The sequence below is a fragment of the Nematolebias whitei genome, chromosome 18 (assembly GCF_014905685.2).
Source record: "Nematolebias whitei isolate Nwh7 chromosome 18, NemWhi1, whole genome shotgun sequence".
In the NCBI taxonomy this organism is placed as follows: Eukaryota; Metazoa; Chordata; class Actinopteri; order Cyprinodontiformes; family Rivulidae; genus Nematolebias; species Nematolebias whitei.
In genome coordinates this window covers 14,850,432-14,865,575 of record NC_056515.1, presented here as the reverse complement: position 1 = coordinate 14,865,575, position 15,144 = coordinate 14,850,432, and the positions used below count along the sequence as shown (strand labels likewise).

The following is a 15,144-nucleotide window of genomic DNA, read 5'->3' as shown; positions in this document are numbered from 1 at the left end:
AATTATTTCAATCATAATAATTTTCAAGTAACAGAACAAAATGAATAACTCTTTCTAATTTTTCTAATTCTAATACAAAACACACACTAAGCTACTTCATATATACTTTTTTAACATCTTTATTTAAGTTAGGCCACCAGAAATTAGCCTTAATAAGATGCAACATGCGTCTGATGCCAGGGTGATGGGTAAATTTGGCAGTATGCATCAATTCCAGTACTTTACCAATCATGGCAGAAGCAACAAACAACCTCCCAAGGGGGCTGGTACCGTGGTCTGGTTCGGCTCGTTGTGCCTCTCTGATGTTTTTCTTGATAGGCCACGCCATCACTCCCACCTTACAAGAGAAGGGGAGAATTCCTTATGGGGAGTCCGGCTCTTTGTCCTTGGAGAATTGTCGAGAGAGGCTTTGACGTTGCAGGAGCCTGGAATGTAGGTGATAGAGAAGTTAAATCTGGCAAAGAACAGGGACCTTCTGGCTTGTCTAGCATTTAGCCTTTTGGCTCCCTGGAGGTAAGCTAGATTTTTGTGGTCAGTCCAAATGATAAAAGGGAGTTCAGCTCCCTCCAACCAATGTCTCCATTCCTCTAATGCAAATTTAACAGCTAGTAGTTCCCAGTCACCAACGTCATAGTTGCTCTCAGCAGTAGACAGCCGATGTGAAAAGAAAGCGCATGGGTGGAGTTTACCATCGTCGGTTGCCTTTTGGGACAGAACAGCCCCCACACCTGTGTCCAAAGCATCGGCCTCCACAATAAACTGTTGACTTCAGGGTGCAATAAGATGGGATCTGTAGCAAAAAGATGTTTTAGTTGGGAAAAAGCTTCTTCTTTTTTTTTCTATCCTTAACATGTTTTTTTGTCTTTCAGGTACACCTGGACCTATATCTGGACCTACCATTCTATGTTCATCTGTCTCTCCTCCCTGTCCTCTCAAACCAGCTGGTCAAAGCAGATGGCCGCTTGTCCTGAGCCTGGTTCTGCTGGAGGTTTCTTCCTTTTAAAAAGGGAGTTTTTTCTTTCCACTGTTGCCACTGTGCTTGCTCAGGATGGGAGACTGCAAAGAAGCCAAGATTCATCTTGTCTGCTGGCCTCCTTAGATAGAGAACTTTAATTGGCTTTTATGTACTTTGTGAATGTTTCTATAAAGTGCCCTGAGACAACTTTGTTGTGATTTGGCGCTATATAAATAAACTGAATTTAATTTAATTGAATTCAGCTTCAGGAGTCCAACTGAACTTTCTGAGTGTAGATGTTAACTGTTTAAGAGGAGTGGGCACTTTACTGTAATTTCTAATAAAACGACGATAGAAATTATCAACCCCAAGGAAACGTAATTGTTTCTGGTTTGTGGGTACTGGCCAGTCAACAACAGCCTTAGTCTTTTTGGGGTCAGATCGAACCTGTCTTCTCTCAAAGATGAAGTCTAGAAAAGTGACAGTGGAAGCATAAAATTCACATTTTTCCGCATTTACAAAGAGCTGGTTCTTTATAAGTCTTTGAAGTACAGCTTTGACATGTTGTACGTGTTGTTCCTCGGTCTTGGAGTAGATGAGTATGTCATCTAGGTAAACGAATATGAACACATTGAGAAAATCTCTAAGGACAGTGGATGAGGGAGACAGGGGCATTGGTTAGGCCGAACGGCATGACAAGATACTCAAAATGTCCCAACGGGGTCTTAAAAGCTGTCTTCCTCTTGTCACCCTCACGAATTCTAACGAGATGATATGCATTGCAAAGATCTAGATTTGTAAAGATGGTGGCTTCCTGGAGCTGTTCGTAGAATGAATCGATCAGAGGGAGAGGATATTTATTCTTGATAGTAATTTCGTTTAACCCTCTGTAATCGATACATGGTCTTAAAAATTTATATATTTTTGGCTACGAAGAAGAATCCAGCCCCTACTAGTGAAGTAGAGGGGCAAATTATGCTTGATTTGAGAGATTTGTCTATATCATTCTTCATAATGGTTTTTTCAAGACCAGATAAGTTGTCTACTTGTGGGTAGAGGAGCTCCAGGAAGTAGATCGATGGAACAATCATAAGGCCTGTGAGGGGGTAAGGATATTATTCTTAGTTTGCTAAAGACAGGCGCCATCGTGTGGTATAAAGTGGGCACAGTTGAGAGGTCAGTCTCTTCATCTTTTGGTCTGAGAACAGAACATGGAGAGATAGCTGAGCAAAGGCAAGTTGAGGAACATTTCTCCCCCCATCTCTCGACCCTATTTTCTGTCCAATTTATTTGAGGGTTGTGTAATTTTAGCCACGAATGGCCCAAAATGAGTTGAGGGTGGGAGAAATCAAAATCAAAAAACTTACCACGTTCTTGGTGATTTTCGGATACAATAAAACAGAATCTTTAATATCTTTAATGAGATGGAAGATCTATTTTATCCGGTCAGGGCAGTCACAGTGATGGCTGGTGTCAGGTTGACCGTAGGGATTTGTAGTTCCTCCACCAGGCTTCTGCTGATAAGGTTTTGTTCAGCGCCGGAATCAATCAGGGCCTGGATAAGGAAGTTGACAGTATTAATGCATATAATCACTGGCAGACTTATATTTTTCTCAGGAGTTAATGATGTCGTGCCCACCAGTATCTCCTGAAGTACTGATGGGCTCTGTCTTTTTACCCGTAGGTGACAGGCAGTGATTACATGACCATTTCTTCCACAGTACATACAGGCTTTGGCATTGAGGTGGTGCTGTCGTTCCTCGGGGGAGGGCCGAGTCCTTCCGATTTGCATCGGCTCAGGTTCGCAAGTTGAGTTCGCTGGGACAGGAGTTGTACTTCTGGGTCGCAAGTGTCTGTAGGAGTTGTAGTTCTCCCCTAACAAACCTTCACAAACTCTGTTATTGATCTTAATTGCCAGGGATATTACCCCATCCAAATCCGGGGGAAGGTCTCTGGTAACAAGTTGATCTTTAATGTTTTTATTTAAGGCATTAACAAAGGCACCACCTAGTGCAGTCTCACCCCATTCAGATACCTCCGCAATGATATGGAAGTGAATGGCGAACTTGGCCACCGTCTCCTTTCCTTGGCGAATTGTAAAAAGTTTTTGAGCTGCCTCTTCTTGTTGTAGGGGGTGATTGAAAACTCAAAGGAAGTCCTTCAGGAAGACGGAGAAAGCCAAGGTTTCAATAGGACGTCTGTGAAGGTAAGCATAAGCCCACTGGAGCGCTTCTCCTTTCAGAGTACTGACAATAAAAGTTATGCGAGCAGAGTCTGAAGCGTAGGTGGCTGGGGCTTGATTAAACGCCAGCGTACACTGTAGGATAAAGCCTACACATTTGCATATGTTACCTTCAAACATCTCAGAAGATCTTACGTCTAGTTCTTTGGAGGCAGAGTAATGGTCTGGACCGTGGGTCCTGCAGGAGCAGTTTGGGTTTTTGAGGAGGATTGGGCTGCCATCTCTTTTTGGAGAGTAAACACCATGCCACCCAGCTCTCGAAGGTTGTCATAGGTGATTTGCTGCTGGGTTAGAATTTTCTGTAAAGACACAGCATGTTGGTCAGTTTTTTTCTTTAAATCTTGGCTGAGCCTGAATCTTCTCAGTACTGCTTGGGGGGTCTGTTTGGCTGGGACATTCTATCATGATTGTATTTTACGGCGACCCCCAATGTAAGCAGACCGAGAAGGAATGACACAGTCAAGTTTATAAAAGGTAAGTGATCTTTATTTACAGGTGAAGTGTAGAGCCAGGTATTTACAAGGTGTTTGTAGGTTCGCCCCGAGAAGGAGTGGAAGGATCCTGGGTTTTGAGGTGATCCAGTGAAGAGGTTAGTATTGGTTGGAGAGAGGAGCAGGTTGACCCAAAACAGTTTGTTTGTTGGCTGCCTTTGATGAGACACCGTTGAGCCACAGGAGAGTCCTTGTGGAGAGATGAGGTCCATGGAAGGACTTGAATGAGCAGGACGTGGAAGCCCTGGAGATTCAGAGGCAGTGAGGACCGGCTGTAATCAAAAAAGTTAGTTGGCTGAACATGAGTTACCAGAAGATAGTTGATGTCCCGGCACTGAGAAGAGGTCTGGCAGGAGTTTATATGCAGCTCCTAATCAGGTCTCCTCAGGCAGCAGCAGGCGTGGAGAAAAGTGAGTGACAGTGCAAACCCCAAGAATCCCACAATAACGCCAATAACTTGCCATGGAAAGCCTTGTTCTCATGTTTTAGTGGTAAAAAAATGTTGGGATTTTTTATTTATTTATTTTGAGAATGTCTGATTATAAAATGTTTGAGATGCACAGACAAATTCAGAGAGTGAAAATGTTGTGGAAACACTGGTTAGGCAGTCCTGAGTGTTTTATCTGACCTGGTCCATTTCTTGTTGGATTTACTCGTCTTCATCTGAAAGAGATGAATGAGCCCATAGAAGTAAAGTGAATGAAAGTCTCTCTCTTTTGCCCTCTCTCTCTTTCTCACCCCCCCCCCCCCCCACACACACACACACACACTTACACACACATGCAGACCAACAGGTCATTCCTTAAGAGGAGTTATGAAACAATCAATGACGCACAAAATGACGAAACAGAAGCATGTGGGAGATCAAAGCTGGAGGCACATTCGAGAGACATTTGTCGCAGGTGGCAGCTCCGTTTGGACGGGTGAGGGAGGAGAAACTGTCCTTTCATGCTTCAAACAAGCTCACCCATACAGAAAGCTCCAGATATGAGCTATTTAGACATTTCTCACTCTGTTGACAGACTGAAACGTTTAGACAAATATCGGTTTGTAGTCGTGCACAAGGTTCTGCTACAAAAACACAAGGAAATGTCTAAAAGTAATTCCTGGAACACCTTGCAAAAAACATATGAAGTTGTTGACTTTGACCTCTAAAGGATTTTAAACAATTGTTAAGTTCATGGCAAAAACCAATGCAGACATGTTCTTTAGTATTTTAACTACATGTGTCCAGTTAACCACTGTTTTTGTCTGTCCAAACAGGTCTCACTTGTAAATGAGTCTTTGAGGCTCACTGTGATTTATCTGTTTAAATAAAGGTTGAATGAAAAAAAAAAAAACCCACATTGCTTTATAATGTAGCTGCTTTTGTTTCATTCTTAAATCATTTCTTCTATTTACTTTTCATTTTATATACTTTTTTTAATACAGTATGATTGTCTATTGTTGCGTGTACCTCGTCAGTGCTCTTTGTTTAAATCAGGTCTCTCTTGTAAATGAGTTCTTGAGGCTCAATGAGACTGACATGTAGAAATAAATGTTGAATGAAGAAATACATTAACACAACTCTCTGTGTTTTTAAAGTTTGTTGGCCGTGGCCAACATCTTGAATTAGGTCGACTCCAATGGTTAATTAGATGTAAACATGAGACATGAGCGTTCAGACTGACGTCACTTTGAAACCCATCAGATTAAAAAGTCTGGGTCGGTTGTGAAAATTTAGGATTTGTTCCATTCAGACAGTTGTGAAAATATCAGATACGGGTTGGATGGGGCAACAAACTCAGGTTTGGGTCGTATCTGCCTGCAGTGTGAACACAGCCTTACTTTGTTTGGCAGTGGCTGATAAAATAAAAAAATAAAAAAATGATCTGAATTTAATCTGAACGTGTTAATATCATTATTTTAATAATGCATTATTAGTTACTACAGCTCAGTTGTTTTAGGCTTGACTGGCTCATGTTTCACAACCACTTAAGGTGCAAGAGTTTCTGTCTTGACTGTTCCACGATTGTCCCAAATAGTCTGCGTAATTTTTCTCTCACACTCACAGGATAATTATTCTAACACAGGAAGTGATGACTCAAACTTCATGATCTTCTGAGGAACAAGTTTCCTCAGCTGGAAGTTTGTTCCTGCTCATGACGCTCACAGGAAATGAAGAGACAAACGTTTAAGTGCTCTCAAGCATGTGAGTGAAAGAGGAGGGCAATCGAAAGGGCGAGAATATAAAGATCCATATTTAAAAATCACCAATTAACATTGATTACAATCTTTTTAATGTGCAATAAAAACATAATTACTACATGGCATGGTGATTATGCTGCCAATCACACATAAACTGCATTGTAACGGTGTTGTTTTTGCAGGCACCATCTGCACAGATAATAGCAACACACTTGCAGACATAATTAGTTTCAATGGTTTTTCCTCCACGTCAGTGCTGAGAATGTCACTGCAAATTAATTTTCTGCTTTGGTATTTTATTTTGGGAAACGGCCATAAAGAGGAAAACCCTTACAGCTTGAGTCTCTTTTGTCCTCCCTGAGATGAGAATATTAACATCTCTGCTTGAGGGGAAGACGTGTCAGCGGCTGATGCTGCAGGGCCCAGGTGGTCCAGGAGGAGGGTTGGGATCACCTCGCATCACAGGGACTCGTTACAGAGAAACACAACACAGCTCGCTTTTTTTTTACTGCAACTATTAAAAGATCAGGCAGGATCATTCTTTAGTAAAGTAATCAATGGATGCATAGTTATTAAAGATTATCCTTTGGAGTCAACTTGATTCAAAATGGCTGCCACAACCAACTGACCTTAGAAAAAATACACCTGTTCATAATTCAGTCAGTTTCACAGATGCTGAGATCAAATCCACGACACAAACTTTGCTCGGGGTCTTTGCCTAAAAATGTGATGGAATTAACACTGTTAGCAAAATATCTCATGAACCAGTGGACAGATTTGAAGGGAACTCTCATACAGTAATGAGCGGATGAACAGTTTTGCAGCCGATTATCTGTGACAATTTGTTAGAATCTAAAAGTCCATTGACAGAATGTTATCTGCAGAGCCGTTTTACAAATTGCTTCAGAAACTATAGAATTCACCAGAGCCTGAACTGACTGTGAACAGGTCACAGGTTCATGATGAAACACATGACACAAGTCTCCTACATGCACATGAACGGTGGGAGGAACCTGCACTAGCGGAAGAAAATCGACACAAAGTGTCTTGAACTATCAACAGAAAGACGGGTATACAAGCAGTTCTCTGATGTCCCTGACACTGAGGGCTTTAAAGAGGGAATGCATGGAAATTTGGAAATTAATGTTTTTCTGGACTGGAACTGAACAGGGAATGCAAACAAAGCTTAATATTTTTGATGGAAGATATTCAAGTGGGTATGAGTTACACTGTGGAGAAGAACAGAGGTAGTTTTTTTTTTCTTGTCTGGGGCAGCACCGAGTGACAGATCCTGATTATTGTGTCTTTGTTTATCTTCTCTGACCTGGGAACTCCTCAGGGTCAAGGAGGAGATGGAGAGTGTCCCTGGGATGAGGGAGGTCTGGATTTATCTCCTGGACCTGGTGCTTCTGCAGCCCAATTACAGATAAACAGTAGAACAGGGAGATGTTATTCTGAGTTCTAATTTAAGGAATTATTAGAATTGCATGAATATATAATGAAAGATCAAAGTTCATGCTCAATAATCCAGGTAAAAATCCAGCAATGTTCAGTCAGGTCATCTGGACAGTTTCTTTTTTTTTGTTTTTGTTTTGCTGAGACGTTTCATCCATCATCCAAAGGACTTCATCAGTCCGAGGAGCCACAAACAAACTCCGTCCCACAAGCATCACACTACCATAGTGAAAAAAAACCAGTTTGCTGGAGATAAGACGGTTTCTGGGGCCTGCCCTCTCCCCCGTCAACTCCTCTGAGGCAGCCATGCCAAAGTGGTTCAAAACATCAAAGTTCACGCTCAACAAAACATCTCAGCAAAAAAAAAAGAAACCGTCCAGATGACCTGAGTGAACACTGTTGGATTTTCTACCTGGATTTTTCATTCAACCTTTATTTAGACAGGTTAATCCCATTGAGCCTCGGGGACTCATTTACAAGAGAGATCTGATTTTAACAAAGAATGATGACAACAATGGACAACAAGGACAACAATAGACAGTTATAAAATAAGCATACAAATTTGTTTCTCCTTTTTTTTTATTGAGGATGAACTTTGATGTTTTAAACCACTTTGGCTGTGGCTGCCTCAGAGGAGTTGACTGGGGGAGAGGGTGGGTCCTGGAAACTATCTTATCACCAGCAAACGTTTTTTCCCCACTATGGGTGTGTGCTGCTTGTGGGACTGAGTTTGTTTGTGGCTCCTCGGAATGATGAAGTCCTTTGGATGAAGGATGAAATGTCTCAGCAAAAACAAACAAAGAAACCGTCCAGATGACTGATGGGGGAAGTTATGTAAAGGTCATGGAAGTTTTCACTTACTAATGTTAAATTAACCATGTATGTGAAGTCAAGAGAGTATTTCTGTCTACTCAGAGAGGAATCTGATAATTGATAACTGATCAACTCTGACACCTTCAACAAATGTGAGCTGTGAAGCAGAGGTTGTCTTGACCTCGTCTCTGTCCGATAACGGGTATTGAAGCTTTTCCTAATTCATTGTCTGTAGGCAAACCTTGGACTGGAGCATCAAATAACATCTTGTATGCCTCCTGTGTGTTAATTAAGCTGAAAAATCTTCTTGGATCCTCTGTGTGTGGAATATTTGATTGATGACATGACGATAGGTTAATTAAATTATCCAACAACAACATGACTGAAGATTGTTGGATATACTGAAAGCTAAAAACAAAGACGTACAAATAAGATAAGTACTTTTTTAAACGCCATTGATTTTATGTTGCATCTTTATTTAATTGATTGATTTTTCTTTTTTATTTATGTACTTACTAACCTAAAGCTCAAAATGTTTGGATCCATTTACTTGTGAGGTCTTTTCACTTGTTAGACGTTTACGTGTCCCTGTTTGTCAGTATCTGTGTTTTTTGGAGTAGTTTTCTGTTTATTCTCATGATGCTGTATGTTGTATTATTATTTGTGCTCAGTTTGTTTCTTGTCTTGCTGTGTTTCCAGCCATCATCAGTCTATTTCCTCAGTTCTTTTCTTCTGTTTCAGCTCCGCCCACTCTCACCTGTTCCCAGTCTTCCTTTAACTCAGGTGCCTCCACTTCCTCATCAGTTCCTGTCTCTATCACTTATGACCCATTCTTCAGGTGAGCACTGTTGGTGCCTGTGTCATGTTTGGTGCGCCCTGTGTTTCCTTGTGTCTCCTCCTGCTGCTGAGGTTTAAGTTTTGCTGCCACTATATTTTGATTTGAAGTTTACTTTTTTTTTTTTTTAAGCTTATCAAGTCTGTCTGCAGGCGGCACGGTGGTGCAGCTGGTAGAGCTGCCGCCTCTCAGCGAGCAGGTGACCGGATTCAATCCAGGTTGGGGGTCTTTCTGGGTGGAGTTTACATGTTCTCTCCGTGCTGCGTGGGTTTTCTCCAGGTACTCTGGTTTCATTTTGTTTGTTTCAATAAACTCTGACACTAAGGAGGATTTTTTCTTCTTTTAACGTTTTTAATTTCTTAATTCTAATACACAACTGCGCAAACTTGTGCTTCTGTCTGATAAATAAATAAAACACTAATTAATAAAAAGTCTGTCTCACACTGTTTTTAATTTCTGCATGTTGATGTTGCCATATTCAACTGACGAATGAATTTAAATACATTTTTTTAACAAAAAGTGTTGAGAAAGAAGTCAACTCAAAACACCAAAAATTAACATAGAAACAGTCCAGTTCAGAAAACATGACATTTTTACTGTGGATTTCACATTTTTCCTTGATTCTAACAGTTCACAGCACTGAGGGAGAATCAGGGAGAAAGAATTAAACCAACAGGGGATGAAAAGGCTTCATGCCTCATGACCAGTCAGTGAACCCGATGGTCCAGGTTTGACAAAGTTGAGTGAAAAGGCGAAATTCAACTGGGAAAGAACAGCTGGTGAAGAGAAGTGATAATCAGGAAATACAGATAGTTTAACACAACAAAGTTGTTATTAAAGAGAAATGTCACTAAATTTATTCAACAGGAACAATTTTTTTTGTCTTAATTACAAAGAATGAACTTTAGAGAAACACGAGGCTGGGAGAAATCCCAGTGCAATGACACCAACTGCACTATGGTGTGCTTTAGTTACATCTATTGAAACAGTAATGACAACAGGACGGATAAGACCACGTTAATATTTAACTCACAATCCTACAAAAAGGGAAAATGTAAAGATACGATTAAAATGTTACATGATATTCTTGTCATTTTTGAAGTGATGAGGGGAGCTGCCGTAGCTGGGTGTTCAGTGCTGTGGTCTTGTAATTCAGCAACAATCCCACCAGCCATGACATCAGACAGAGAGAATGAAGGAAATAAGCTGAGGTCCAGGCTAGGCTAACAGCTAACCAATCAAGGGCTCATTTTTTCATGATCTTTCATGCTTTTAAAACAACTCTTTCTCAAAAACGACTCACTGGAGTGAACAAATTCTACTTGCTAATATTAAATCTATTTTTATATGATGTTGTTTGTTTGTTGCTGTTTTCTCAACCAAACATGTGTGTGCTGAACATGGACCATTACATACTGATAGTATATAAACTGTAAATGTAGGATTTAAGTAAATGTTTGGACTGACTAGACATGCTAATCTGGCAGGCTGATACTGTAACTTCACCCGCTTAAATTGTTATCAGACATTAAATGGCCATTATTAGTTGTTATCATCCCCATAGGTTGCCTTCAGACTGTCCCACCTGTACCTCCTAGTAGGTTTAAAGGTGCATTCTTATCGCTGATAATAGGGTCAGTTGGTTAGGTTAAGGGTTAAAGGTCAGGGGGTTAAGTTTAGGGTCAGTGCTTTGGGTCAGGTGTAAGGTTAGGTTTAGAAAAAGGTTTAAATGACAGACGTACTTGTTTTTAGTTTTGTACATCACCTTACAACCTAGCTGTTTTTTTTGTTTGTTACATTTTTGTAAATACCGTTTTATTTTCACTTGTTATTCTCAATTTGTATGCATCATTTATGATTGTCTATTATTGTCTTTGTTGTTCACTGTTGTCATCACTCTTTGTTAAAATCCAAGTCTCTCTTGTAAATGAGTCCCCGAGGCTCAGTGGGACTAACCTGTATAAATAAAGGTTGAATTAATGAATAAAAAAACCTAACAAAAAATAAAACTCTCAGCTTTTAGACGCAGGCAAAGCTGCATATTATCAGCTATAAGAACTTACCTTTAAACCTACTAGGAGGTAGAGGAGGGACAGTTTGAACACAACCTTTAATGGGCTGATAACATTCGAAGCTGCTGATCTAGCTACACTTGCCAGATGTACATTTAATAAAGGAAAACAGCAAGAAACTATAAAAGTGTGCCATGGTGCAGGTTAAATATTAGCTAATGTAGCATTCTTTCACACTGGTATGTCAGTTTTGACATACCAAATGTCCGAATGATGTTATGGAACACAAATGTCATGTCGTATTCAAGACCACCTAACCCGAGACAAAGTCAAGACCAAGTGACTCGGCTGGTAAAGTACAAACCATTGGTAACTATTTGCCCGAACATCACTTCAAAAATGACCGAACAATGTTATTTAAATATGAAGACATGAACAAGATGCAGGGTTGAAATTTACTGTAAATTTGTTGTTTTTTTACAGATGACTACTTGTTTTTGCTCTGCTCTTGGAAGAAGTCATTGCAGGCAACAGTTAGAGCGGCCACCAACACAACAAACTCGTTGAAGTCCACCTCGTTGTCCTTGTTGGAGTCCAGGTCATTCATGATTTTCTCCACCAGCATTGGATCTTTCTGAGACTGTAATCAAACAGAAAGAGGAGAAGTTGTGAAATCTGCAGACTGACGCCTGCCTATTCTTCATAAAGAAAGAAAACCATTGCCATTGAACCCTCAGGTCCCTCTTCAGCCAGTTAAAGATAGCTTACAAACAGTGCGACCGTGCGCCCATATAATGGGCGCAGGAGACTTGCACCCAGAATCTTCCTATGTCTTGTAAGGAACAGGCACTAACTACGCATGTACAACTTTTAATGAGCGTCTATGGACAAAGATTCTAGCGCCCCAAGAGCAGAAATATGTCTTCAATCAGAGACAACGTTTTTGAAAGAAACAACTTTATTCATAATTAACTATAAAATATTTATCTTACACAACAAAAAAATGTATACATATATTTCAAATATATATATATTTTATTATTTAATTTTTATTTAGTTTTTTTCTGTCTTCAAGGTAATATGAGTGGTTTGAATGGTGGGGCAGGACTTTAGTTCCCCCTATTGACGAACCGCCACTGAATACAAGAAGTTACATCAAAAATCTAAAACATGTTTTGTTGCATCACAGCCCTCTGAGCAGTAATAAAATCAAACTGTGAGATGACTTGGTCTGTTGACTGGCCTTGGCTGCAGCAGACCTTTCTGTGCTTCTTCAATCACCACAAGTTGGAGTCACAACAAACTTTCAACCTTTTTACAATGTTTCCACAAAGAACCAACAATCGGTATGCTTAAGTCTTTTGAATTGAACATTTTTCCTCGATTCTGTGATTCAAATCCTTCCATCTACATATCATCTACAAAATATTAAGTGACTGTTGGACCCATGCCAGAACATTGAACAGAAAGCTGACCTGATCTGTCCTGTGGTTCTTGGAGGATCTACAATAGTATGGTTAAAGGTTCTGCACCTCTACCCTGAACCCTGTGGAGAACTTCTTTCCAAATGGTCAGACCACTATTTTTTTCATTTGCTGTGTAGTTTATGTTCATAGTTTAATAATTATCTGGGATTGGATATAATCAGATCTATTAATGTTTCGGTGCTTTATTTTCACGTCTTAATTATAAATGGCTTTCTTTCTCTCATGCCACTGTTTAAACAGAATAATTTAAATGTATATTTTGGTATCTGAGCATCAATCTTGTCCATCCATCCATCCATCCATCCATCCATCCATCCATCCATCCATCCATCCATACATTATCTTTATCCACTTCTGCCTTTTTGAGTCATTGGGGTCACTGATGCCCATGTCCAGCAGTCACTGTGTGAGAGGCGGGGTGCACCCTGGACAGGTCTCCAGTCCATCACAGGGACACATAGAGACAAATGAGCATTCACTCTCTCACTCACACCTAGAGAAAATTTAGAGTTACCCATCAGCCTAACATGCATGCTTTTGGTCTGTGGGAGGAAACCGGAGTACCTGGAGAAAACCCACACATGCACGGAGAGAACATGCAAATTCCACCCAGAAAGGCCACCGGTTGGGATTTAAACGGGCAATCTGCTCGCTGAGAGGTGGCAGCTCTACCAGCTTTGACACTGTGCTGCCCGTGAATTATCACCTTTTTCTTTTAATTTTAACTAAAATTACTCATCCATAATTCTTCCCTTGGAATTTATTTACATGTAAATAGATTTTTTATATATACAGTATATATATTAATAGGAAGAATCTCATGTGATTCATTGTTATGCTGATGATACTCAGTTATATTTGTCCATGAAACCCAATGAATCCAATCAGTTACTTAAGTTACAAGCATGTCTTAAAGACATAAAAACCTGGATGACTCTTAATTTTCTACTTTTAAACTCAAGACTGAGGTTGTGGTTTTGTACCTGAGCATCTCAGGAAGAAATTTTGAAGTCTTTCACGTTCTCTGGATAGCATTAACTTGGCCTCCATTTCTCATGTAAAAAAAACCCCCAAAGCTTGGTGTTATTTTTGATCAGGACATGTCTTTTATCTCCAACATTAAAAACTTTAGTAGAACTGCCTTCTTCCACCTGTGTAATATCACTAAAATTAGAAACATCTTATCTAAAAATGATGCAGAAAAACTGGTCCATGCATTTGTCACGTCTAGACTGGACTATTGCAATGGTTTATTATCTGGGTGTCCAAATACTTCTTTAAAACGCCTTCAGTTGATCCAAAATGCTGCTGCCAGAGTCTTAACTGGAGTTAGTAGGAGAGATCATATTTCTCCAGTTTTAGTTTTTCTTCATTGACTCTCTTTCAAATCCAGAATAGAATTCAAAATCTTACTTCTAACCTACAAAGCTCTCAACAACCTAGCTCCATCTTATATTACAGATCTTATTGTTCCATATTTTCTTAACAGAGCACTTCACTCTCAGGCTGCAGGTTTACTTGTGGTTCCTAGAATTTACAAAAACAGAATGGGAGGCAGATCTTTCAGTTGTCAGGCTCCTCTCTTGTGGAACCAACTTCCAGTTTCTGTCCATGAGGCTGACACATTATCCAGTTTTAAAACTAGGCTTAAGACTTTCCTTTTTGCTAAATCCTATAGTTAGGGTCGGCTTGGGTTTCCTGAGCTGTCCCTTAGTTATGCTGCTATAGGCTTAGACTGCTGGAGGACAAACTTACCACAATTTTTCACTCTGCTACTTCTTTACTTACTCTGCTCAACCTGTTTTGTATTTGTAATTATTTTTTCTATCCTTAACATGTGCTTTTTTTGTCTTTCAGCTACACATGGACCTATACCTGGACCTACCATTCTGTGCTCGTTTGTCTCTCCTCCCTGTCCTCTCAACCAGCCGGTCAAAGCAGATGGCCACTTGTCCTGAGCCTGGTTCTGCTGGAGGTTTCTTCCTTTTAAAAGGGAGTTTTTCCTTTCCACTGTTGCCACTGTGCTTGCTCAGGATGGGAGACTGCATCGAAGCCAAGATTCAACTTGTCTGCTGGATTCCTTAGATAGGGCTAACTTCCACTATCATACTGCTTGAGGATTCACACCAGACATTGTGGTCCTCATTCCTGGTCCTGCTGGGCCACTATCCTGTATGTTTTAAATGTTCCTCTACTTCAACGCACCTGATGTGAATGAATGAATAATTAGCAGGATTCTGCAGAACTTGAAAAACTGTATGCTGTGAATTTTATTGTTTGTTTGTTTTTTACTTTTTGAATTATTCAAATTAAATTATTTATTATTTATTCCCCATAGAAATAATTTGAGACTTATTTAATGCCTGTAAATAATAATTTCTTTGAAATCCACTTTAGCATTGTGGTTCATTTAGTCTTATTTGGCTCCTTTTGGGTTTTACCCACTGTCTTGTAAATATTATCTTTTAGCTATGGTTTGCTCATTTTTACTTTTAGGACACAACATTGCTAGTTTTACTTTTCAGCAATTTTTTTGCTAAATTGAACTCTTAGCTACTGTTTAGCAAAATAGCCATGTTTTGGCTCATTTCATATAAGGTTGAATTAGGACTTTATTCACCCCTTGGGGATATTCCTTTAGGGAAATAAAATACAGTATATATATAT

At 39.9% G+C, this 15,144-nt stretch overlaps 2 protein-coding genes across 2 annotated transcripts in view; both read right to left on the bottom strand.

The window, feature by feature from the left end:
• Positions 1-15,144, bottom strand: part of pde8b (phosphodiesterase 8B) — a gene marked incomplete at its 5' end in the record, with an annotated part of 154,850 nt that overhangs the window by 101,148 nt on the left and 38,558 nt on the right.
• The window catches only part of s100z (S100 calcium binding protein Z), a 4,986-nt gene continuing 1,319 nt past the window's right edge, over positions 11,478-15,144 (bottom strand). The window contains exon 2 of the mRNA XM_037692104.1: positions 11,478-11,630. Coding sequence (XP_037548032.1) covers positions 11,478-11,630 — 153 coding nt within the window. The remainder of the gene's footprint in view (positions 11,631-15,144) is intronic.